The sequence below is a fragment of the Tupaia chinensis genome, unplaced genomic scaffold (assembly GCF_000334495.1).
Source record: "Tupaia chinensis unplaced genomic scaffold, TupChi_1.0 Scaffold000609_1, whole genome shotgun sequence".
Lineage (NCBI taxonomy): Eukaryota > Metazoa > Chordata > Mammalia > Scandentia > Tupaiidae > Tupaia > Tupaia belangeri.
In genome coordinates this window covers 1,211,513-1,238,147 of record NW_006160128.1, presented here as the reverse complement: position 1 = coordinate 1,238,147, position 26,635 = coordinate 1,211,513, and the positions used below count along the sequence as shown (strand labels likewise).

At 50.3% G+C, this 26,635-nt stretch overlaps 1 protein-coding gene across 4 annotated transcripts in view; it reads right to left on the bottom strand.

Moving 5' to 3' along the window:
• The window catches only part of ACTN1 (actinin alpha 1), a 105,571-nt gene that overhangs the window by 16,130 nt on the left and 62,806 nt on the right, over positions 1-26,635 (bottom strand). For all 4 annotated transcript variants that reach the window (XM_006158760.3, XM_006158761.3, XM_006158762.3 and 1 more), the window contains exons 4-9: positions 18,939-19,025; positions 16,040-16,127; positions 15,386-15,464; positions 11,261-11,342; positions 8,560-8,645; positions 1,349-1,441 (exon numbers count right to left, since the gene is read on the bottom strand). In XM_006158760.3, coding sequence (XP_006158822.1) covers positions 1,349-1,441; positions 8,560-8,645; positions 11,261-11,342; positions 15,386-15,464; positions 16,040-16,127; positions 18,939-19,025 — 515 coding nt within the window. The remainder of the gene's footprint in view (positions 1-1,348; positions 1,442-8,559; positions 8,646-11,260; positions 11,343-15,385; positions 15,465-16,039; positions 16,128-18,938; positions 19,026-26,635) is intronic.

Here is a 26,635-nt window from a genome sequence, read left to right as displayed (position 1 = left end):
TCCCAACTACCCAACTGGCCTGGCAACTAGAGTTCATCAGCTTCTAACCAGCTTCTTCCAAACCCCTGCTCTGCCAGGGGAAGGCCCACACAACCCTGGGGGGTAACAGCTTAACTAAGAGGCAGGAGACTTGGGTTCCAGTTCTAGGTCCGACGAAAAGGCTAGGCCTTGGTTTCCTCATCTGTACTACGTAGGGCTGGTAGCAGGTCTTTGCCATCTGACTTTCTAGGGTTCTAGAATCTGGGTCCCTGACTCCAGAGGACAGAGCTGGCCTGGGGCACAGGCAGGGAAGGGCCTGACCTGCTTTTCTAGAGCCAGGTGATGGTGGTGAAGACAGAGAAGTAGAAATGTTGGTTGGGACAATACTGAAGACATGCAAGGTGCCAGGCACATCACACGGATGAACGTATCCAAGTAGTGCCAGGAATCTTGGGGGAGAGTATGATCAGTCCATGGTATGGTGGAGGTGACCCATTGAGTAATGGGTCACTGCTAGGGTGACCTGGTAGAACAATAGGGCAGGGATTTAGCAGCCAGCAGGCAGCATGATGGTTAAGGTGCTGGACTCTCACGTGGCAGACTGTGGTTCAAGTCCAGGACCTGGAGGTTTGCTTTCTCACTCTCCTTTTCTCTCTCTCTCTCTCTCTCTCTCTCTCTTTCTCTCTCTCTCTCTCTCATCAAACTGAAGAAAAATATTAATAAATAAAATTAAATAATTGTTTAAAAAAAAAAAAGAACAATAGGGCAGGGATTTCAACCCAAGCACATGGGCTTGGATTCTGGATTCTTCTTATGCTGGGTGGCAGACCCACCAGAACAGCGGGCTGAGCAGTTCAAAAGGCTGAACACTTGTAAGGAATAAGCAAGTGGGACCTCCCCTCTAATGATGCCACTGGCATAATGGCAAATGCAGCACCATCCCTTCCTATCCTCAGGTAGGCCTGGCCACTAAGATGGCTTGAGCCAACACTGATGTATCCTGGTCCACACCCTCTCAGAAACTGATAAAGTCCTTTTCTAGTTGAAGCAAAATTCACAGATCCACAGTTTACCAGAGAGGCCTTGGGACCCCCTGGTTCAACTCTCACATGACAAGTGAAAAAAATCAAGACCCAGAGAGGCGAAGGGATTTCGAGGTCACTGCAGCCCGAGATGGGCCTTTGCCCCCTCATCTCTACTTTGTGGCGAGCTGAATCAGAGTCCGAGCTGCCCTGGGTTCGATCATCACACCAATCTGGGACTATCCCCCAGGTGGATTTGCAAGTACAGGTTCTGGGGGCTCCTTTCTCTCAGGGTGGAGTAGGCAGGGCCTTGCTGGGACAGGCCAAGGGAACCCAGGGGTACCCACATCACTGGCCAGCTTCTCATAGTCTTCCATAAGCTGCTCATTCTCCTGGTTGACGGCCAAGACCTTGCAGATGCGATTGGCTGCTGTTTCCGCCTGGCAACAAGACAGAAAGAGTCACAACCAGCCAGCCCCAGTGGCAGGGCAGCTGGTACACATGTGGGACAAGGCCCCTCCCACCCTGCAGCTCCGTATGGCTGGAAGGGCACGCCCAAGGCTCTGAAGTCACACCCTTCCTCTCTCCTCACCATGTCCCCCTGACTGGGGCCTATGGAGTAGGGGAGCCTAGAGAGAGGCCTTGGGAGCTGAACTAGGTCCCTGGAGAAGGGCCCGAGATTGAAGTCCAACATTCATGTTGGGAAGGAAGAAATCTAGTGACTGATGTGATAAAAACGCTCAGGTCAGACGGAGAGGTGGGAAAATTCATGACCATACAGAAAACCCCACAGGAAACACCAGGATCCCAAGACTTGGAGCCTCAGATCTGGGAGCTGCCTGAGAACAGTGGGGCCTCTCAGGATTTCTGCAAAATGCCCCAAGGGTCCTGGCCCAAAGCACCTTAGAGGAAATCGAGGAACCCTCTGCTACACTAAGGACAAGGCTTAAGGGTCAACCCAACATGGACAGGACACCAAGAAGCCCCAGCATGGCACCTCTGGGAAGCTACGTGCACACACCCTGGGCTGGGCACTGGGTAAGACCCTTGCCTCAGCAAGAGGAACTAACAGGAACTGAATGGCAAGGAATGAAAATGTGGGGACACGGCCTTCCACAGCTATGGAGGGCACTGTGCATCCAACACCACAGGGGCCTGGTACTCTAAACTCACTTATGTGGTTTGTGAACTCAGCCATGTTTTTGTGCATGTTCTAACCCAACACCAAGGGGAGGTGCGCTCAAAGCCTTCTGAGGGTCATGGCATAGAAAGAAAGACAGCCTGGGAGAGGGAGAAGACAGATACACATCCTGGGACCCTGAAGGGCAACCTGCAGATGGTAAAGGATGCCGGGTTTAAACAGGGACACGGGGCCTCACAACCGGCTGATGAACAAGACAAAGTGAGTTTCTACTGCAGCAAGACAAACCGAGCCAGGGATAAAGAGCCTCCTGAGAATGAGGGTGCTTAGAATTGGACGGAATGACTCAGAAGATGTAAATGTTTTTTAACTTAGAGAACTTTTCAGATAAGATACAGGCCCACCAACCATGTGGTTGTGCTGGGGTGTATTGGGGGCTGGTGGGCAAAGTGAGCCCCCCCTAAAGAACCCTGTATCTAAAGCTCAGAGACTATACTTTATAAAGCGGGGCGTCAGAGTGGGCAGGGGCTCCACAAGGAGATCATGGGAACAGTCAGAGGGGGATATACCACTCCCAGGTCTTGAGAAGCTGAGGCAAGCAGAGACTCTGACCCCCTGGCCCTAATTCAGCTCTGCTCTGGAGAGGCCACAGCTGCCATAAACTGACTGCTCACCATTCGTCTGGAGAACTAACAAGTAGTCACAGGGAATCCCAAGAGACAAAGAGAAGGGAAATGCCTTCCCTGGACCCTGTCCCAGATGGGGGAGCTCCAGAAAGAAAGCAGGGTGTGGGAAGCAGGCCGATGTGCCCACGAGGCTGGCTGGGACTGCAATCTGCCGGAAGTCACCAAGGCTACTTCTATCAAAGGCTAGGGTGGGGGACAGGGAGAGGCCAAGTATTCTCTGGGCTGACGTAGGTGGTGCGAAGACCCCACCACAAATGTGCTCACAGCAGAGAAACGTCACCCTCGTAGGCAAGAGGCAATTGTTGCGATTTTTTAATGGACAAAGCCCTCCTTGGCCTTGCTCCTGTCCTGATCCACCGACATCCTGAGCTCGGAGGTTACAAGCTTTGTGTGCTGTCTACCACACGGAGGTTGAGGGACCGAGTGAGGTTCAAGTGTGTGGGACTTTACATGTGCCCTGTGTGCCTCGAGCACGCCCTCCTCCCGCTAGAGCCTGTCGGCTGTTCCAGGGTCAAACGGGGCTCCGTTTGGATGAAGTCTGAGGGAGATTCCTGAGTGGGGCTCCTTGGGACTTTTCACAAAGATCCAGCCTCTTTCCCATGCCCATGTCTCAGTCCGCCCCTTCCAGGCTGGTCTCATCAGAGAGAGTGACAGAAAAGTCACTGCAACCAGCAGACCTGTCTTTGGAAATAATGACTGGGCACTGAGGAGCAAAGGGTGCTTGAGGAAAGGCCAGGCTGCAAAATCCACAGGGGTGGCCTCAAGGGTGAGCCCAGCTCCCTCCGTTATCTTTAGGAAGGGGGTTCCTAGAATCTAGGTTTGATTTATTTGTATTTATTTTATTTGTATGCCAGAGGACGTGTGTGTGTACACACGCACACACATACATGCACGTGTGTGTGAGAGCGAGAACACATGAGTGCACTTGCCAACAGGGCCTGATCAGACTGTGATCCTCTCCTTTTCCTTCCGGTTCTTGATCCTCCCAGATCTCGGGTGTGTGCATATGCCTGGCATGTTTTTCAAGCCAATGGGGTCAGGATTTGAACCCTGGTTGGCCACATGGGATCCAGCTTCCTCTGTACTGTGCCTAACAGCGGCACCATGGGGCCAGCCCAAATGGGATTTTTAGGGGGGAAAGAGAGAAAAGGAAAACAGGCAGAAGCCTCAGAACTGCGGCCCCTCCCTCTTGCTCTTGCTGCTCAACTTCCGCTCCCACAGGTGGGTGGTCAGCACCCTCTAAGAAGCCGGCTGAGTGGGGGGGTAAACGTGCTCCCGCAGTGGTCCCTTCACAAAGAAGGGTTCAGTCACCCACCAACCCCTGCCGAAGAGGTGAGCTGAGATCAGCCCAGAAGCACAAGCAGGTCAGGTCCCCAGGACACACTCCGTGGGAAGTGAGACGCTGAGGGTGGGAGCCAGCCCATCCCAGCCTCCTGTGCTCTGGCTTTCTAGCCCTTCTTTCCCTGGGCTATAAGAACCCCCACACCTGATGGGATTTAGGAGATCTACTTAGAGCCACCAAGTACATAAGGAATTGCAGAAACTGCTCTAGTTCAGAAGCTCAGGAGGAAGATGCATTTCTGGAGAGATGTCAGACTGGACCGCCCTCGCGGCAAGAGCCACCAGAATGCCCACATCTTTCTGATGGTGACAGAGTCTGTGTGAGATAATGCGATGTAAGCACAGCTCATTTTACGGGCTGAGAAAACCTCTAGAAATAAGCAAAATGCTTATCCAAGGTGCCAAAGGAAAAGTTTACTAGAAACCTGTGTTTACCTTTCATTGCTCTGGATTTTCACGTTTCTTCATGACCGACTTGACGCTATATTATATACAACTTGACATACAATGCATTTAGTTTTATCTTAAAAAGTTATTTCTAAAAGTTACAGACTTCTATCCCTGGAGTACTTAGCTATCTCTCCCAAGCCAAACTGCCACCCAATCATCAGCATCAAATTACCCAGTACTGGTGCAGCATGGAGAGGAACCATTCGCCATAAAGCTGACACCAAACATCCAAATGTTGCCAGATGCCACACCATAGCTCTGCCACCCACAGCCCACAGATCACATGAGTGCCACAAGGGTCTCATCTGGTACTTTTTTTTTTTTAGAGAATTATTTATTGATACTAGGGGATAGCATAATGGTTATGTTGCTGGACTCCTACACAGCTGACCATGGTTTGAGTCCTGGACCCGGCAGCTTAAAATTCATGCTGGGTGCATGTACGTGTGTGCCCAAAATCCTGAGAGGAGAATGAAGGAGAAGGGACTGTGGTGAGGCCATCCCTTCCAGGGGTAGGGGGGGTGATTTCTTGCTTTCTGTCTCTGTCTCTGTCTCTCTTGTGGACCCCTACTCAATCCTGAGGCCCTCAAGCTCAAGCATTACACGCAGCTCCAGAAAACTTCAGCGTTCTGTGGTCCCACAGCTAGGCCTCCCTGCTCAGACTATGGGCTTCTTTTTTTTGTGTTTTCCAGGTAGACCATGAATTCCCTGAGGGCGGGAAGGGGGTTTCTTTCCCTTAGCAGATTTACCTGAGTAAAGGGGCTGATGGACAGACGGACGGGAGCACACAGGACAAACCACATCCTAATGAGCCCACACCTCTGAGGACCACTTCTCATCAAATGCCGCCCGTGAACTTTAAAGCACCAATGAAATCCTGAGGCCGCCCCCACCCTAAATCCCCCAGGAAGAGCAGGGCGAGGAAAGCAGAGAAGGCACGGCAACTGACCAACCAGTCAAACAGAAGCTGGCCCTCCCCTGATGAGGAAAACCAATCACACAAACGCGTACACCCAATGCCCGCACCGGCGCAGGTGCTGCACACACGTGCACATGCGTGTGCATTAGACTACACTAGACTGCTGCCTTTCCAGTGCCACTGTCCGAGGTTTGACGACAGAGAGGGTGGCGGGCGCTGGGTTTGCAAGGTTTTCCTCCAGTGCTGCCAGCCCCGGAAATGGTCAAGACAAAAGGGTGTGAGTGCAAAACCTCCCTCCTTTACCAGCCCCTCCCCACTGGCCTGCTGAGCACTAAGCAGCCACCTCAGAAGCAGCTGGGGCAACTCTGTAAGGCCTCTGGCCCAGGACACTAACGGGACCATCACCACCACCAGCCCCAGCTGGGACCTCGTCCTCGGACGTGGACAGAGCAGCATGAAATGGTTGCCACAGGGATGAGTGACAGGGAATAGGGCACGAGGGGTGGGAGATTTGGGAGGGAGAGCAGGCTGCCCACATGCACACGCACCCACACAGACACGCACGCACACACATGCACAGACCCACACAGGAGCGTGCACGCACACACCACATGTGCTTCCTCCCGAGCATCACCATCAGCCAGGACATAGAGAAGGCTTCAGAGACAGGTGAGGCCAGTGTCAATGGGCATGGAGCCCAGGACAGGGCGTCCCCCTGCAGGAGAAAGGGTGGAGGCAGAGGAGCAGGGAGGAGAGCTGAGACAGGAGGAACCAGAAGGAGAGCTCAGCCCAGCCACGGTCATGGCCGCACGCCCCCCCTTCCCCCCCGTGGCTGTCAGGCTGGACACTGACCAGGGCAGGTAGACGCTGCTCCCACCTGGGTGGAGAGGTGGGGTGATGAGTGAGCAGCAGAGGTAGGTAGCACAGAGAAAGAGGAAGCAGGAGGCTAGTCTGAGAAGGGGTGCAAGGGCTGGGTAGCCGGGGGGACACCTAAGAGAAGGGGCCTCCAGGTGGGGCTGCTCTCCTGCCTCCAGTCAGTGCCAACGAGCCCTGGAAGGAAGCTGAGGGGCCTTGAGTCCCCACACGGGGAGGAAAAAGGTTTGCTGCTAGTCCATGTTGGGTCTTTTTTTAAAGCTGCCTCTTCTCCCAAGGCATATCTATTAGAAAAAAATCATACTGATGTTAGAAGAAATTTTTACTGTCATCTGCAGGATAAATTTAGTAACAGATGCTTAAATCTGCCTGGTGCAGGGCACTTTTAGGTAGCATGCAACCTGCACAATTATCCACACAGGCCTGGTTGGGGCTCCGGCCTGGACACCAGAGAGAAGGCAGAAGGCTTGTCCTTGTCCTGGCTGCTGGTTAAATTTGAGAGGATGGCCTTGCTCAAGCAGGAAGGCATCTCGGAGTTGAAGGAAGCGTGGCCAAGAGCTGTGCTGCTTGGGATAAGGGCCCGGGAGGCAGGATCACAGACGAAGCTGAGACCACAAGCTTCTCTCCCCTCCATGGTATATACTATGCTGAGTGCATGGGGACAGAGACCTAGGGAGCCGTCATAGGCTGGGGTTCTGTGGCATCTTCAAGTGTCCTGGTCAAGGTTCAGGGAGCATCCTGTCCCCCTGCAAGGGGAGGAGGGGCTCCTCTGACGCCTCCTATCATGCCAGGGCCTGCTGCCAAATGTCCAGGGAGGACGGAAGAGACGGGCCACAGGGCGCAGGGAGAGTGGGCGAGGCCAAGGGAGAGCTCACCTTCTGCGCACCGAGAAGGCGTGGCAGTGACATGAAACATTAGGTCACATGGCCTTCCCCTCCGGCCTTAGCGTGCCTACACATCTGCACAGAGAAGGAGAAGAGGTTGAGAGAGAGAGAAGGCAGCCGCGGCAGCAGTACAGAGTAAATCCAAACAGCCAAGGCAGACAGGAGGACGCGGCACGGACAGACAGCCAGGAGCAGAGGGGAGAGCAGAAAGAGAGATGAGACGTGGGAGGGGAGGGGAGGGTGGGTGGTGAGCATCACCTGAGGCAGGGCAAGGGACAGAAGGGGGAGGGCAGTGGAGACGCAGCACGGAGGCTGGGCAGAGGGCGGGGGCTCCCATCATGCAATTCAGGACGGGTCCTACGGGTCCTTGGACACCGTGCGGAGGGAGCACGCGACAGGCCCACGGACCAAAGCCATGAAGGATCTGTGGTCATGGCGATGCCGTGCTTCTTCTCGGTCCTGCCATGAGGGCATTCTGGAGAGAGCCGTCTGCTGCCCGAGCTAAGTCTGGTCATGAAAATGTCCACGTCCCCAATGTCTGCAGTGAGACCAGTGCCTCTCAGTCATGGCACCCTTGTGGGATGTGGGACTGCACAACTAGACTTGAACCCCAGGCCCCCCTGGGCAAACTGGGCCAGGACACTCGAAGGGGCTCATGCTGCCCCTCCCCTCCTGACCGGGGTCACACTTGTAACTGGGAACACAGTGTGCAGAGGGGCCGCCATGGGGCCCCAGGAAGAATACAGGAAGGAGAAGGCACCAGGGTCCGGGGGCTGTGGACAGAGTTGCTAAATCACGCCCTCGAACAGGAAAACAAGGGGGCTTAGGACAGCTCTGCAGAATGGGTACAGGAGACAGGAGCGGTCTGCCCAGAGCTGCCTCCCTAAGGGAAGCCCTGGTGAGCTATACTCACTGAGGGGAGCACAGGGACTGCGGTGGCCCTTTTGCCTTCTCCTACCCCAGACCCACCCCCAGCGGATCTCACATGCCCCTTCTGCTCACACCAGTCTTCTGGGTCCCAGATGGTGAGCTCTGGCCCAGTGTCTTCGGTAAGTGGAGGAAGATGAGAGAGGGAGCAGAGGTGGGGGGTGGGGAGCCAAGCGAGAAGGTCACGCCACTTGAGAACCAGGTCTAGCTCGACCCGAGACCAGACCATCCAGATACCTGTCACTGGTAGAGGCAGGGCGGGCGGGAGGGGCAGGAGGGCACAGCTCTGTTCCAGCATGAGGTGAGCTGGGCAGAGGAGGACAGGGGCCCCCGGTACCTTCTGGGCTCCAGAGAAGGCATGGTAGAAGCTGGACACATAGGTCATGATGGCTTTCTCATCCGGCCGGGCAGTTCCGACAATGTCTGTCAGGAAAAATTGCGTGTTAAAAGCCAGCTGGTGAACACGCGAGGTATCTCTTGATGTGACATGGAAAGAATCCGGCAGGGCCATGAAGTCCAGCCAAAATGGCTGAATCTGGATCTAACCATCTGCTGGCATCGCCTTCCACATAGTGACACAGGGGAAGTGGAAGAAGGAGTGAGATGGTGCCAGAGCCCAGAACCAGAACATTCTACAGGAGGACAGACCCGGTTTCTACACCAAGTTCAATGGCAGGAATAAGCAAGGTTGAGGGACCAGCAGTTAGCATAATGGCTATGTCGCTGGACTCAGTGGCTTAAAACCCATGCCGGGCGTGTGTGCGTGTGTGCCCAAGATCCCGAGAGGAGAATGGAGGAGAAGGGATTGCGGCGTGGCCATCCCCCCTGGGGGGGTGATTACTCGCTTTCTGTCTCTCTGTCTCTGTCTGTCTGGCGAGCACACGTGCCCAATGGCAAAAACCACTCAAAAAAAAAAAAAAAAAAAAAGCAGGGTTGAAGGGAGGAGAAAAGTGATACAGGTTAGAAAAGACATAATAAATTCAACAGCCAAATGCCATGCACGGACCTCGTCCAGATTCTGATTAAAGTACATGAAGTCTCAGAGACATTTTTGAGACAACTAGGTCAATTTGATGAACTGGGCACTAGAAGTAACAAGGAATTATTGTCAATTTGCTAGGTATGAAAACTGTCTTATAGTTATATAAGCATATATGCATATTTTTAAGGTGTACAGTGTGCAATTCATAGCAGTGAAATGACATGGTATCTGAGACTTTATATGATGAAGAAGAGAAAAAAGGTCAAAAATCTCAATAATTAGCCTTCCGTGCCAATAGTGGCCCCCAAGCATGGTACACATTCCTAAGTCCCACCAGATTTTCTGTGAGTCATGTGGCAAGGGCCACCTTCACAAAGTGACACAACAGAAAGGGCAAAGATTCTCTGGGAGCCCAGGGAAAGCAGGGTGATGTCAGGAAGCAGGGTGGCTATGATGAACAGATAGGCCCATTTTTTTGGAAAAAGGTAAAAACTATAAAGAAGATTGAGATGAGGCTCGACTGCATGGAGCCCACCGGCAGATCTGAGAGAAGGCGGGCTACTAAGATGCACGAGCTTTTTGAACTGGGAGGAGATGAGAAGATAAAGGGCCAGAGATCAGTTCTAAGTTTCAGCTTTTCTTTTACTGTGAAGATAATAAAATCTTGAGGTTAATGTTCCCCCAAAAAATCAATTCAATAACTTCATCTGGATGATGGATATATGAAAGTTCATTATACTACTCTTTCTACTTTTGTATTAGAAAAATTTCCTGGTGACATTTTTTTTTAAAGAATTATTTTATTTCGCTTTTTGTTTGTTTATATCTTAATTTGACCAGACAGAGAAAGAGAAGGTTAAACCGCCAAGTTTGGGACTCGAACCACGATCGGCCATGTGGGAGTCCTGTGCCCCTAACCACCACTACACCTACTGCCCCCCACCGTTTTTTACGTTTCTTTCTTTCTTCCACAAGAAACAGACAGACAATATCCCAAATAGGATCTTGACGCCACAACCCTAGCCTTCAGCCAGCCTTGGTTCCTGGGTAAGTGTATGCCCAGTGTAGTCAGGAGGTCTCCAGGGTTGAACTAGGAACCTTCCCATGGAGATTGCCTCACAGAGCACCTAATTTAACCACTGCACCACTCTCTGCCCCCCTAGTGACATGTCAAAACTAAAAAAGGCCCTGGTAGAGCAGAGGAAGCAGGAGCACAGGGGAATGGAGCAGCCTTGTGCCCACCACTGTCCCCTCCTGCCCCTGGACACTGGGCAGCCACATTTCAAAATGGCGCCTGGGCACTTGGGGCCAGGAGGGTGCCAGAGGAAAAGTGGCCACTGTTTGTCAGGCTCTACCAAGGAGCAGGGCAGAGGTGAGGACAAGATCCCTAGGCCATCCACCCTAAACTGGGCAGGAATTAGATCACAAGGAACTACTTCACACCGCCTGCCCCCAGTCTGTCCTCACTACCCAACTCCAAGACCAAGGTAAGAACTAACTTCAGGAAATCAGCACAAGAACAGCCCAACTCCTCACAGTGTCAGCTATGACCTTTCTCTCCAGACCTCAGAGGACCACAGAAGCCCTGACACAGTCCGCTAGTGAGATGACCATCAGACAGCCGGCTGCGGCCTACCCACTCCCAGGGGCTGCCCACCAGAACTGCTCTGTGCAGTGAGGGGTCTGAAACTGGGTGAGCACCCAGGAAGAGTGGCGTCCCCAGCCCCAGGACAGCCATCTTTGGTAAGGATGCTCTTGTGTCAAACCCCAAACCTGTCCCCACCTATCCTCACCGCCCAACTCCAAGACCAAGGTGAGAACCGTCCTCAGGAAATCACGGCAAGAAAAACCCTTTAAAGTATCAGCTATTACCTCTCCCTCCAGACCTCAGGGGACCACAGAATCCTGACAGGCTCCTCTAATGAGATGACCACCCGGAAACCACAGTGAGGTCCCAGGACACCAGCCCTTCTCCCCTCCTGCCTTGAGCTGCTGGGGAGCCCCCTCAGGATGGCTGTGGGAAGGGCCAGAATCACGGAAGGAAAGTGCCTTTTACCTTCAGCATCCAGCATCTTGGGGATGTCCAGGTACTTCTCTGCCACATCGAAGGCCGTGTTCAGGTTTGTGAGTGGGTCATCCTGGATGGAAATGAGGAGGAAAGAATGATGTTAGAGCCATGGCAACTCACTGGCCATCTAATTAGGAGGTCACCAAAACTGGGCACAGGGGGGACTTTCTACCAGCTCCTCCCTGGCTCCTCCTCAGGAGGCGGCTCTGTGTATAGAAGGCTGGCCTCATCGGCAGGTCTCACCAGCTGTGGTTTAAATGCCCTCCTTCCACTTCAAGCCTCAGTTTCTTTGTCAGGAAAATGAGGTAAAGAGAATCAGTCCACAGCCCAAGTTGAGAATAAGAAAGAATGACTAAGAAACGCATCCGAAGAACAGGGCACCATCATTCCTGGCTTCTGGTTTCAACTCTGCGTATGGAACCTGGCCTCAGTTTCCCCATCTGGGTGCCCTTAACTTTGGCCTAGTTGGAACAGGAGCCCTGTGGGTATTCACATCCCATGACATCGTGGGCTCCTTCAAAGAGCACAGCAATGTGACTATTCTGATCTCTGCTACCTTCTTAAGAACACTAGGCAGGGGGGACCAGCAGTTAGTGTAATAGCTATGTTGCTGAACTCTCATGTAGCTGACCGCAGTTCAAGTTCCAGACCCAGTGGCTTTAAGTCACGCTGGGCACATGTGTGTATGTGCTCAAGATCTCCAGAGGAGAATGGAGAAGGGATTGCCCCCTGGGGGGGGGGGTGATTTCTCGCTTTCTGTCTCTCTGTTTCTCTCTGTATCTGACGAGCACACGTGCCCTATAGCAAAAACCTCTCCAAAAAAAAAAAAAAAAAAGAAAGAAAGAAAGAAAAAAAGAACACTTAGGGGGCCAGCTAGTAATTAAGGCACTAGATTCCTACATGGCCAACCATGGTTCAAGTCCTGGACCCGGTGGCTTGAAAATCACAGTGGCACGTGTACATGCATGCCCAAAATCCCAAGAGGAGATTGGAGGAGAAGAAATTGTGGCATGGCCATCTCTCCTGGGGGTTGATTTCTTACTTTCCCTCTCATGGTCTCTTTCTGGCAAGCACTCATGCCCTATGGCAAAAACCTAAAAAAAAAAAAAATAATAAAATAAATAAAATAAAAAAACACTAGGGGCTGGCAGATGGCGTGGTGGTTAAGGATGCTGGACTCCCATGACCGACTGTGGTTCAAGTCCCAGATCTGGCAGCTTGTTTTCTCACTTTCTCTCTCTCTCTGTCCCTCTCTGGTCAAATTTAAAATAAATAAACAAATAGATTTAAAAAAAAAAAAAAAAAACCTCAATGGGGAAGCCCTGTGCACTAGAACGTAGGTGGGAGTGTAAAATGGTGCGGCTTCCGTGGAGAAGAGTATGGTCAAAAAATGAAACAGAATTATCACAGGACACAGCAATTCCACTTTTGGGTATCCAAGAACTAACGCAGGGTCTCGAGGAGATATTCCTATACTCATTATTCTGACTAGCTTATCTGCAATAGCCAGACGGTTGAGGCAACTTCAGCGTCCACCAAAGGATGACAAACAAGCGAAACCCAGTCTAGACGGACCATGGACTATTCAGGCTTGACCAAGCGGGAAAGTCTGGCACACGCTGCCACTCGGAGGAACTCTGGGGACATAACGCTAAGTGAAATAAACCAGACACCGAAGGAGAAACGCTGTCAGACTCCACTTTCACCTAGAGGAGTTCAATTCATAAAGACAGAAAGAAGAATGGCGGTGGCTAGGGGCTGGGTGCGTGCAGGGAGGAAAGAATGAGGACTTGGTGTATGATGAGTACAGAGCTGCAGTTCTGCAAGGTACAAAGCGTGCTGGAGGTGGGCGATGGGGATGCCGCACAACCTAAACCCGCTTTCTGCCACTGCGTTGCACACTCAGAAACAGTGTTGCATTTGCCATGGTGTTCCCGGCCTGGTCTACCGCTCTATTTCCAGTTTTCTGGACTAAGCTGAAGAAGCTGGCTTTGTCAGCACAAGGCTCAGTTTCCCTGTTTGCTAAAGTGAGAATTGCAGGGCAATAAAGGGATAGTACATTCATTTGCAATGTTTTCAGGAGGAAGTCGCTCAAAATAGAGCAGATGGTGTCCTTCTAGGGAAGTCTTCGACAGCAACCAGGCTGATAAAACAGACTGCCAAACGGCAAAGGTCATTTACATTGGAGACCTCCAGCAGCGGCTGCCAGGTGCATACCTGCCCATCCCACACGAGTTTTATTTATCCTGCTCTTTCCCCCCTATTCTGCAGTGTCTCCGTCTCCCCTTCTCTTTAATTCAGTACCATCAAAATCCAGCCAAATTTACAGACCTGGTTCCGGTTCACCGTGAACACTTTCTAGAAAACATTGAGATTGCCAGAGGGCCTGAGGGGGTGGGGACAGCATTAGCTGGGTATCCATAAAGTCCCCAGGGGACCAGCAGGTGAAGTGGAGGTTAAAGTATCTGTATTCCCACATGGCCCACCGTGCAGTTCAAGTCCCAGACCTGGAGGCTTGAAAAACACGCTGGGCCCATGTGCATGTACGCCCAAAATCCTGAGGGAAAAAGGGACTGTGGGGCTGCTTGCTCACTTTCCCCTCTTTTCTCTGTCTCTCTCTCTCTCTAGCAAACACACGTGCCCTACAGCAAAAATTGAAGGGGAAAAAAAAGTGCCCTGGAGTCTCACCTCCCAAGGGACTGAGGTTCCTGGAATCTTTGGAACCTGGGAGTGGGGCTGAAGAACCACGGTCAGCACAGGCCACTCTTCACACAGGGGTGGACGACAGCCCTGGATGGCCTGGCCACTGCCACCCCAGCACACCCAGCCGACACGTGCACGCCAGTGAGCACAGAGCACAGGGCACAGGAGGGCGTGAAGACACCTCTGGCTGTGAAAATTGCCAGGTCTGGATGTCTTCCCTTGGCCCTGCTTAATCTGGCCACACGGCTTTTAGAAAGGTCATGGAGCTCTCAGTGACGCTGTTCCCGTGAAACGCAGCTGGGTTGGAGGGAGGAGACTCTCTTTTCCCTACTGCCTATGAAGATCTGGATGTGGCCATCAGCAGGACCGGGCGTGGGCTCCTCTCCTTCACCAGAGGGGCCCTTCCAGGTGGGGAGAGGCCCCAGACCCAAGCTTCAAGTGACTAGAGGGTGAGACTCTGCTCCTTTGCTCCTAGGCAAATCTTTCGGCAGCTCACTCACTCACACGCACCTGCAAAAAGGGGGTCAAACACCATGTGAGCCGCCTGAGCAGCTCCTGCACCGGCAATGTGGCTCGGGCCATTAAGAAGCAAGCGGCCCTGCCTCAGGGCACAGCAAGGCAGGGCATACCCTGAGCAATGCACTTGCACATGTCAGGGTGAGGCAGCGAAGTTCCAGGGTGATCATTCCTAGGAGCCCCCTTGAAAGGAGACTCGAGCACAGACAGGTTACAGTTCAACACGAACTCTAGACTCCATCAAGGATCACCAGATAGCAGGAAGCACAGCTCCCACCTCCTCGTCTCCTGTCATGCCCCAACCACACACACACTCACACACACTCACACACACACACACATACATGGGCACTCAAGAAACCTGCCAGCACCTTTGTGCCACACACATCGATAACACCAAGCAGCCCCAGAAGAAAATCCCCAGCAAGCTTGAGCAATGCACAGAACCAGATCCACGGGTGGGACAGCCTGTCTGGGGCCGTGCAGCAGGTCAGGGACCAGGCTCCGTAAAACCTCTCCTGGAACACACATTACTTTACACTACATAGGTAACATCTCCATCTCACAAAGCCTACAACAACAGAAGGGAAAGTGCCACTGAGCGTCCCACCACCCCAGTGACACTGCTGCCATGGTGTTGCTATTTTTCCTGGTGGGCTGTGTAGTGTGTGTACAAGTGCACACACGCTGTGTACATGCCGTAATGAAATAGCAAGAACAGGGAGGCCGTTCTTCTGCCCACTTCTAGCTGGGGCTCTGTCTGAGTGGTCTTGGAGGCCAGCACCTCTCAGGCAGGGCCGTGGGCCCTCAGAGCAGGGAGTTCAGTCTTGCCCCCTGCCCGCCCCCTCCCTTCCACCAGGGACTGGCAGGCAGGAGGTCAGGGAGGGCACGTACCTTGCGCAGCTTCCCGTAGTCAATCAGCTCAGGCCGGTGTCGGTGGATCAAGGCACAGAAGCCGAGGCCGTCCTTCCAGCTGCCCGGGGAGAGAGAAGGAAGTAAGGTGGCAAGTGAGGCTGAACGGACGGGCAGCTGGGCACTAACCAGGAGCAAAGCCCCATGTAGGGGCCTCCTTCACTCCAGAGATGAATAGGCAACACTTAGGAGCAGGAGTTAGGAAGGAAGACAGGATGGAGCAGAACAGCCCAGGCATGGGAGGTAAGACTTTGGTGGCAATGAGGGTGTAGAGAGTGGTAAATTGAGATGACTCTGCCACCCCTACCCCTACACCCCTACCAAGGACTATGGTTCTAGTCTGCTCTGTTTTAGATCCCCCAGCTGGGTCGTCCTGGAGATTCTCCTTGGGCAACTTCCCATTAGCATGAGTATCAATCAGCGGTGCGTCAGGCAGCAGCCAAGTGTACGACACCGTAGGGAAGGAGGGGGGATTCAAAGGGATGGCAACAGCCCTTCTCACGAAAACCTATTTCCTCTCTCAAACGCTTCAACTTTGTTCTCCAGCTGAGAGTGACCCAACCTGAGAGTCCCTGGAGTAGTGTACCAAGGAACAATCCATGCCCTGCAAGAGCCCCTCAGTCCCTGGCCACTCACCTGATGTGGAAGTTCTGGATGTTGACATTCTTGTAAGGGGCTGTCTTTCTCTGACACCACAAGAGCAGGCCTTCCTTGGCAGAAGTCTCTGTGGGAAAGGGCACAGGTGCAGAGGTCAGTGTGCTAAGGGGATGGAGGCAAGGACACAGCCTCACGGGAACCCCTACCCACCATGACCCAACTCCCAATGTTACTATGGAGAAAGGGCCTGACCCATCAGGTCTATTTTCTTGACAAAATTTGAAAACTTATTTGAGAAACAGAAATGCAAGCTAGGAATCTTTTCAGAGCTAGCTGTATTATACATTTAAATTGTAAGATAAAAGCTTTCAAACTTTCAGAATTATCTCTCACTATCCTTTTTAAAGAAATGGTAGCAATACTAAATAAGCTGGCAGCCTCCATTAGGAGGCTACTTTGGGGAGAAAGTAGTTTAGGAAACCTAAACATCTAAGAGCCTACAGATGAGAACACACAGCCTGCAGTATGGACACAGCTGAGCATAAAGAAAGTACTGGGGTTCCTACCCAGATTTTGTTACATCTAAATAAGATTTCCTTATATTTACTGCATAGATGAATGCTGATGCCCTCTGTTGCTATGTATGAAGCAGTCATATGTCTATAAGATAAAGTGGGCGCTGGGAGCTCCCAGCCCAGAAAGGCAGGAAACTGCACTGCCCTCTTATGTTCACATCCATGAATTGCAGGTTACAGTACCCAGTGACGTGGATTGATAGATCCAACTCAGAAAATGGGCTTCAAAATGACATTAAAGGGTTCTCAAAAAGATTATAATAAATTAAGCACATACCATTGAAAAGTGGGAAAAGTTAAAGATTCTACTCAGCTGAAACTCTTAATCAGCTATATCAACAGATTAAAACAATGGTGATTTAATCAGAGATGATAAGAAGTCTACACAAATGAATAAGAAGCACTCAGAAGACTTTCTAAAAATAAAATTAGGGGGACTAGCAGTTGGCATAATGGCTATGTTGCTGGACTCCCATGTAGTTGACCACGGTTTGAGTCCCAGACCCGGTGGCTTGAACTCACACAGGGTGCGTGTATGTACTTGCTCAAGATCCTGAGAGGAGAATGGAGAAGGAATTGCAGCATGCCATCCCCCCTGGGGGGGTGATTTCTCACCTTCTGTCTCTCTCTGTCTTTCTAGCAAGCACATGCGCCCTATAGCAAAAACCTCTCAAAAAAAAAGAAAAAAAGAATAAAAAAAGAGAGAAATTGTATCAGGCCAGCATAGTAGTTGGGGAGGCTGGATTCTACATGGCTCACTGTATGGTTCAAGTCTCAGATATATACACACATACACACATATACACACATGTATGTATGTAATCTCCACCTTATCTTTTAAAATCCAATTTGGTATGTGTGTTTTATTCTGTGAATGGAAATATACAAATAAAGAAAAGAGCCTACAGATGAGAACACACAGCCTGCAGTATGGACACAGCTGAGCATAAAGAAAGTACTGGGGTTCCTACCCAGATTTTGTTACATCTAAATAAGATTTCCTTATATTTACTGCATAGATGAATGCTGATGCCCTCTGTTGCTATGTATGAAGCAGTCATATGTCTATAAGATAAAGTGGGCGCTGGGAGCTCCCAGCCCAGAAAGGCAGGAAACTGCACTGCCCTCTTATGTTCACATCCATGAATTGCAGGTTACAGTACCCAGTGACGTGGATTGATAGATCCAACTCAGAAAATGGGCTTCAAAATGACATTAAAGGGTTCTCAAAAAGATTATAATAAATTAAGCACATACCATTGAAAAGTGGGAAAAGTTAAAGATTCTACTCAGCTGAAACTCTTAATCAGCTATATCAACAGATTAAAACAATGGTGATTTAATCAGAGATGATAAGAAGTCTACACAAATGAATAAGAAGCACTCAGAAGACTTTCTAAAAATAAAATTAGGGGGACTAGCAGTTGGCATAATGGCTATGTTGCTGGACTCCCATGTAGTTGACCACGGTTTGAGTCCCAGACCCGGTGGCTTGAACTCACACAGGGTGCGTGTATGTACTTGCTCAAGATCCTGAGAGGAGAATGGAGAAGGAATTGCAGCATGCCATCCCCCCTGGGGGGGTGATTTCTCACCTTCTGTCTCTCTCTGTCTTTCTAGCAAGCACATGCGCCCTATAGCAAAAACCTCTCAAAAAAAAAGAAAAAAAGAATAAAAAAAGAGAGAAATTGTATCAGGCCAGCATAGTAGTTGGGGAGGCTGGATTCTACATGGCTCACTGTATGGTTCAAGTCTCAGATATATACACACATACACACATATACACACATGTATGTATGTAATCTCCACCTTATCTTTTAAAATCCAATTTGGTATGTGTGTTTTATTCTGTGAATGGAAATATACAAATAAAGAAATACATATCAGACAAAAAGCTCAAAAATTTCAGTGTGGAACTGAAAATTTGGAGATGGCTGCCTGAGACCATGGTGGCCCTTGCAGATCTGTGAAGTGCCCACCAGATGGTGCTATGGCACAGGTCCCTGGTGTCACTCCCTCATCCTCCCTCCCACCAGCTATTCCCCATCCTTTGGGATCAACAACCCCTCAAGCCAGTGAGGTTTCAATACACTTCCCCACAGCAGCTGTGGGCTTACCCAAGTGGGGAGCTTCCCTGGAGCAAACCAGCTATGGCAATTGGCATCCCAAGTAGTTCTTACTTCTCTACACAGATTAGGAGAAAGGGCGGATGTCCCGGACTGGGGAAGGAGCCCAGGACAGCCCGTAATCAAGCAACCCTTGCGGCAGGTAAGCGAGTTCTCCAGGCTGAGCCCAGAAGGCCAAACAGTGGAGGTAGGAAGCGGTGCGAGCTTGGAGAAGGAATGGAACACGCAGAAGCCCACCTTCCACAGAGATGTCCTGGATGGCGAAGCGAAGGATGATGGTCCAGATCATGCCCAGAGTCATCTTCACGTTCCCGTCCACGATTTCTACAGAAACAGTGGCAGGATACATTAGCACAGGCCTTAGCGGGGACAGAACGAACAATCCCCAGGCACCCATGTCACTCCCGGCAACTCGCTGGGGAGCAAAGGTTAGCCCTACTAGGGCAGTTCCACTGCTAGGGGAAAATGGGAAGTCTCTAAAAGTGCAATCAACCCTGACGGGAACCAGGAGGGAAGTCTACCTAGGGCGTATGGAAGGAGTCAATTCTGCTTAAGACAGTGGGCATCAGGGACAGCCACAGAAGGGGGTCTTAAACTCTGCACTGTGTTACAGCTAAGCTGATAGAGAGGATGGGGGAGGTTTCTAAGTCACCACAAATGGGGCAATTCTGGGGGCTGAGGATCTTGGGCAACTGCAGCTCTCAAAACAGCAGCCACACGTGGAAAGCCAGTACAGCAACAGAAAGTACAAACGACAGCCTTCCCTGAACTGCTGTCTCGGATACACTGAGTCACTGAGCAACCTCCTGGTGCCTTTGATTGGGTATTAGAATAGGGATCTGGTGGGAACCAGCAGATTATGTAATGGTGACATCACATAGTGATCTGCAGTTCAAGACTCGGACCCAGTGGCTTAAAACTCTTGCCGGGCATTTGTGTGCATGCCCAAAATCCCAAGAGAAGAATGGAGAAGGGATTGCAGCATGGCCATTCCCCCTGAGGAGTGATTTCTCACTTTCAGTCTCTGTCTGTCTCTGACGAGCACACACATCCTATAGCAAAAAATCTCACTCTCACAAAAAAATAAATAAATAGATTTTTTAAAAATTATATTAAAACAATAGCTTTGTGCTGATCCCATGGCCTAGGAGAGCCAGATCTTACATGACCAATGGCAGTTCAAACCCCAGCCCCAGCAGCTTGAAAAACACAGCAGGATTTGTGCATGCCCCAAATCCCCATGAGATGGAGAAATGGAGAAGAGGTTGTAGCCTTGATTATCCACTGAGGGTGGGGTAGTTCCTCCCTCTCCCTCTCTAGCAGGTACACATACAATACAATTAAAAAAAAAAACAGAAAACAACAGGTTCAAGATCACAATTAAGTGATAACACAAAAGCTGCACTTTTTAGACTTTTATGTGGTATAAATCACATGAAATAATTTTTTTCCTTTTTTCTGGACCAGGCCAGGAAGAAGGAATAAGAAACATAAATAAGCTCCGTCCTTAAGGTAACTAAAGAATATCTTATTTTTTCCTACACACACTAGTTTTGGGGAAGGCCTGATACAATCATGAGAAGGGAGTCCCACTTCTGTTAGTCCATGTCCATGAGGGGCTGCATTTCACAAGCCCTTATTAAGGAAGTTATACTCTCAGACCTCGACTCCTCCCTCTAAAGGGAGGGCAAAATTGCATGTGCCTCTCTAGAACCAAGGACAGGGCAAGGAGTGGTGCTGGCTGCTGAGTGACCGCCGAGTCTGCACTGGGGTGCTGAGCAAGGAGCAGCGCCCACCATGGACCCGGCAGGGGATGCAACTCTTGCTGCTAATAGGGAGGTCCAAAAGCCCCCTTCCCTGCCAGGGAGCAGGCAGTACATACAAGTCCCTCACGCACGTGCTTAGGTTAGAGAGAAAGAGAGCCGTCACATCATGCAGCCATTTTTGTAACCGAGTAACACAGACAACCAGCACTTTGCAGACCATATTAGGAAAGGCAGAATCACCCATTAAGAATCAGTTCGTGGGGACCAGTGAATGGTATAATGGTTAAGTCACTGGACTCCCACAGAGTCGACCGCGGTTTGAGTCCGGGACCTGGAGGCTTAAAACTCATGCCGGGTATGTGCTTATGTATGCCCATTCCCCCTGGGGGGGGAGGGGGGAGTTCTTGCTTTCTGTTTCTGTCTGCCTGTCTCTGTCTCTGTGGTGAGGGCATGTGCCCTATAGCAAAAATCTCTCTTTAAAAAAAATCAGTATAAAGCTTTATTATTTTTAAAATGCACTTTTATTTGTGACCCCAAGGGCTTAACACCTGTAACATTTAAAGAGTTTATCTAAATCTGTAAGACAAATATTCTAAACTCTCAACAGATAAAATAGCCGAGACATGAGAAGATACCTCACAAAACATGAAGCACATATAACCAACGCATGAAATGTCCATCTCACTTGTAATCAAAGAAATAGATACTATGTTCTCAGTTATTGAATTAACAAAGTTAAAAAGCAAACATATGGGGGCCAGCAGGCAGCATGGTGGTTAAGCGCCCGGGAGTCACACACAGCCAACCGTGGTTGAAGTCTCGGACCTGACAGCTTGTTTTCTCACTTTTCTTTTTCCTCTCTCTCTCTCTCTCTCTCTCTCTCTGACTCACCTGACTCACTCTATCCCTCTCTGGTCAAATTCAAAGAAATAAATACAGTTAAATAAAATAATGCTTTTTTTTTTTTTGGAGAGGTTTTTGCTATAGGATGTGTGCGCTCACCAGGGAGACAGAAACAGAGACAAAAAGCGAGAAATCACTCCCCAGCAGCGATGGCCACACCGCAATCCCTTGTCCTCCATTTTCCTCTCGGGATCTTGGGCACACACGCACACGCACCCGGCGTGAGTTTAAGCCACCAGGTCAGGAATTCAAACTACAGGAGACTACATGGGAGTCCAGCGACATAGCCATTATGCCAACTGCTGGTCCCTAAATAAAATAATTCTTTAAAAACGAAAAGCAAACATACACCTTGGTGCTGACAAGACTACCACACTATAGCTAGACGTGTAAATTCATTTAAAAATTAAAAAAAAAAAACCCTGCTGGGAAATAATTTGGCAGTAGGGAACAAGCACTTTAAGTTATTCAGCTTTTTGGGGGGTAGGGGGTAGGGGAGAGATTTCTGCTATAGGATACGTGCACTTGCTGGAAAGACAGAAAACAAAATATCATCCCCCGTGGGGAGATGACCATGCCACAATCCCTTCTCCTCCCTTCTCTTCTTGAAGGAATGAACACACACACCCATCTGGTGTGAGTTTTAAGCCGCCAGGTCCGGGACTCGAACCATGGTCAACTATGTGGGAGTACAGCCACATAACCATTATAGCATCTGCTGGTCCCAAGGTGCTTAACTTTTTGACAGTAAAATTGTATCTCTAGGAACCCATCCCCAGTTAGTGTCCCGAGCAGTAGAGTGAGGTTTCTTTCTTTCTTTTTTTTTTTTTTAAGAATTATTTTATTTAACTTTATTTATATACTTATTTTAATTTGATCAGAAAAGGACAGAGAGAGTGTGTGCAAAAGTGAGACAGCAAGCCACCAGGTATGGGACTCGAACCTCAGCCGGCCATGTGGGAGTCCAGCACCTGTAACCACCATGCCACCTGCCAGCCCCATGAGGTTTCTAAATACATGCTCCCGGGAAGTGATCCTGGCCCCAAACTGGAAACACGTGAAAAGTTACCTCAGGGCCAGCCTGTGGCTTGGTGGTTAAGGTAGCTGGATCCTACATGGCCAATCACGTTGTTCAAGTCCTGGACAGGGAGGCTCAAGATACATGCCAAGCATGTACATGTGCATGCCCAAAACCCCGAAAGGAGGGAGAAATGGAGAAGGGTACAGCGAGGTCATTCCCACGGGGGTGTCTCCCCCATCTCTTTCTGAGCTCATGTACCCACTGGCAAATTAAGAAAATAAATCACATTCAGGTCTGGCCCCAAGGTGCCACTTGCAGAGGAAGCCAGATTCCACATGGCCGATCGGCACTTGAAACCCAGCCCCCGCAATATGCAATGGGCTTGTGTATGCGCCCTGGATCCACACAGGATAGGGAATGGAGGAAAGGTGATGCCTAGGCCCCACAGGAGGGTGCATCACCCTCAGGCATTGTAACATCTGTGTTCAGGGCCAGCAGGTGGCGTGAAAGTTAAGGCAACTGGATCCTACATGGCCAACTGCATATGTATAGTTTGAATCCCAGATCTGACAACCTGGTGACCAGGTCATGCCTGTAGCCTGAAGGTTAAGACCTGTAACATTTAGATAATTTGTCTAAATCTGTAAAACGTAGACACATGCACAAGTGTGCCTAAAATCCTGAGAGGAAAATGGAGAAGATGGGATTGCAGCGTGGCCTTCCCCGGGGGGAGGGGGGGGGCTGATTCCTCGCTTTCTTTCTCTCTCTCCAACAAGCACACATACCCTATGGCAAAAACCTCAACACCAACAAAACAAAACAATTAGATTCCTGATTTTCTTTTTCAGCAGGGTCTCACTATGTCACCATCCACTGCCTCAGCCTCCCAAGTAGCCCTAGCCCCAGCACTCGGCACCCAAACCATCGGACTTGCCAAGTGCAAAGGTCTCTCTCTAAAAATCCTCTAGGGTTCTCTCTCCTGGTTAAATCCCAACCACCCATCCAGGCCAAGTCTCAATTCTATGAAGTCTAGAAATTCTAGAGCCAAATATTATATAAAAAATCATTTTTTTGTTTTGTTTTTGTTTTTTCCCCTAAGAGGGTACGCACACTGTATTTTCAAAGCTGCTGAGGCCAGGATTTGAACCGTGCAGTCAACACTGTGGGACCTAGCTCCCTTAACCACGAGTCCATGGGGCCAGCCATAGTAGAAAGAATCTTATCTATTCTAACCCTCCCTGATGTACAGACATGCCTTAACCTCCAGCCTCCATTTAGATACCTTCAGAGGGGACCAGCAGTTAGCGTAATGGCTATATCGCTGGACTCCCATGTAGTCAACCACGGTTCGCGTCCCAGACCCGGTGTCTTAAACTCAGCCGGGAGCGTGTGCGTGCGTGCCCAAGATCCCGACAGGAGAATGGAAGAGAAGGGATTGCGGCGTGGCCATCCCCCCTGGGGGGTGATTTCTCACTTTCTGTCTCTCTGTCTCTGTCTGTTTGGCGAGCACACGCGCCCTATAGCAAAAACCTCTCAAAAAAAAAAAAAAAAGATATCTTCAGAGACAGGGAGCTCATGACCTTCCCACAGCACCAGCCTCATCTCCCAAGGCTCTGCATGGTTATCAAGAATCGATCTCCCTCAGGGTCTCTCACCCTGCCGGGCGCCTTTCGGGACAGACAGGGAGTCTTAGTGCTTGTACCATGTGATAACCCTTCCGAGGTCAAGGGGCCAGGGTGGCCCTGCTGGGCCTGGTCCCTACAGCACAGCCTGCAGCAGGCTAGCATGTGCCTTAGGGTAACCGGTACCCACCAGAACTCATTCCAGGTGGCTCCCCACTGCCTTGTATTTTATAATCTACAGCAGTAAACTTCACTTCGTTAAAAACAAAACGCACTTGGTGTCTTATCTAGTTTCTTGGCTCAGCAGAGCAGCATGATCTTGGTGCTCAGCTGGAAATGGGGTCGACTACTTCAAACCAGAAAGCCTCAGCTAAAATCACAGGCTCCCTGTGGCGGTGGGAAAGTAAAGAACATCTCAGTTTAAAGGAGCCCTTCACAGACCTGCAGAGAAGCGAGGCCTGTGTTGGAGGGGCTGGAAACCGAGGCCGGCAGCTTGGTGGACGTTCCAGCAGCTAGGGGGCGAGACAGGAGTTCATGCCGCTGTTGGCCTTTGTGCCTGTCCGCTGTGCTGAGGCAAGAGGAGACCTGACCTGCCACTTCCTCCCTGAGGAAAAGCAGACAGGAACTCTCTGTCCTGGGCCCCCACGAGGAGGCAGCAATGGCTGGCAGCGAAGAGGGTCAGGACTCAGCTCTGGGATGTGAGCCCCCGGGTTTGACCCTGGCTCTGCCACTCTGGTTCCACTCTAGCAACGTCTCTGAGCCTCGGTTTCCTCACCTGTAAGACGTGGCTGCTCTTACCCATCCTACAAGCCTGTGGTGTGGTGAAGATAGCCCACACACGGCATCTGTGTGGCCAGGCACAGCCAGTAATCAGGGAGCGCGTTCTCCTCCGCCCTTGCCTTCTCTCCTCCCTGTGGTACTGAGTGCCGTGCACTGAATATGCCTCTTCAAAATCCATGTGCTAAAATGTGGTGAGCCATTGTAACGGTGTTCAGGGAGTGGGAACAAATCCGATTATGGGATTAAATGACAGGGACTTGGGATAACGCACTGCTCAAAAGAAGCTGGATCTGATGCCTGCACGTGATGCGGTGGTTAAGGGCACTGGACTCCCATATAATTGACCGTAGTTTGAATCCTGGGCCTGGCAGTTTGCTTTCTCACTTTCTCTCTCTCAAATTAAAATGAATAAAAAAATAAAGTTAATAAGAATAATTCTTTTTTAAAAAAGAGAGAGAAACCTGATCCCACATGGTGACTCTGATTTGAATCCCAGGCCAGGTCAGCCTGAAGCACATCAGGCATGTGCCCAAGATCTGATGGGCTGGAGGACAGGAAGAGGGGATCATGGCATGACCAGACTCTGTGGAGGGCAGTGCTCAACTTTCTCTCCCTTTCTCCTTCTGTCTCTCTCTCTCATGTGCACACGTGGGCACTCCATCATGAATAAAGAAAAAGAAGAAGTGGGGTCTGTAAGAGGTGATTAGGATTAAGGCCATCGAGGTGGGAACCCCACGATCAAATCCTAGTTGGTTACACGGAGAGGGAATGGAACAGAGATGGATGGATACAGAACGTGTATCCTTGCTGTCTTGCATGTGACTTGACTGGGCTTGACTCAAAAAGTCAAGTCCACCTCTTAAACGTTATGTTCTTTTTTTCAGTTAGTTCTCAAATTTTTCTTTCTAAAAATCGAGATCTCTGACTTTTTTGGAAAATATGGAAGGGCTGGCCCTATAGTGCAGTGGTTACAGGAGCCAGGGAGCCAGATGCCACATGGCCAACCGCTCTGTAAATCACAACACCGGCTTCCTGGTTGGAGAAACACACTAGATGTACACGCCCCAGATCCTGAAGGGGTGGAGAACTGGGAGGAAAAAGGACTGTGGCATGACCATGACCCATTAAGGGGAACTTCTTTTTTTCTTTCTGGTGAGCAAATATGCCCTCTAGCAATAAAAAAGAAGAAGAAGAAAAAAAACTGGAAGATGTAGCAAGGTTGGACCTGTACTTTCAGAGGGCAACAATGGGTTAGATCTACATGGAGACTTAGGACATGCTCTCTCCAGTTCACCACAGTCCCCACCCATCCCTGCTGCTCACTTTGGTTCACCTCACACCTTCTCTACCTCCCTGTCCTGCTGGGCATCAGAGCTTGCACCAAACTACTTGAGTAGCTTTTTTTTTTCTTTTTTTTTTTTTTGCCAACATAGTAACATGCTCTTTTCTTGTGAAGTTTATGCATTTATGTCTTCCACAAGCAAGAGAAAGTGAGCACATACATTCCCAACAGGGTCCTGACAGCGTGATCTAGCTCTAGGCTACGGCCAACCTGGGACATATTCAGGGAGGTTTCCAGACTTGAACTGGGAACCTCCCATGTGAGACTGCCTTGCAGAGTATTGCATTTTGCTGCTGTGCCACTCTTTGGCCCGCTGTTCTCCTTATTATTAAACGGCACAGAGGGGACCAGTAGGTGGCATGGTGGCTAAAGCGCTGGACACTCCCATATGTCCAACCACAGTTCAAATTCCAGACCTGGTGATTTGCTTCTGCTTTCTCATTCTCTCTGTCTGGTGATCTGCTTCTGCTTTCTCCTTCTCTCTCTCTCTCTCTCTCTCT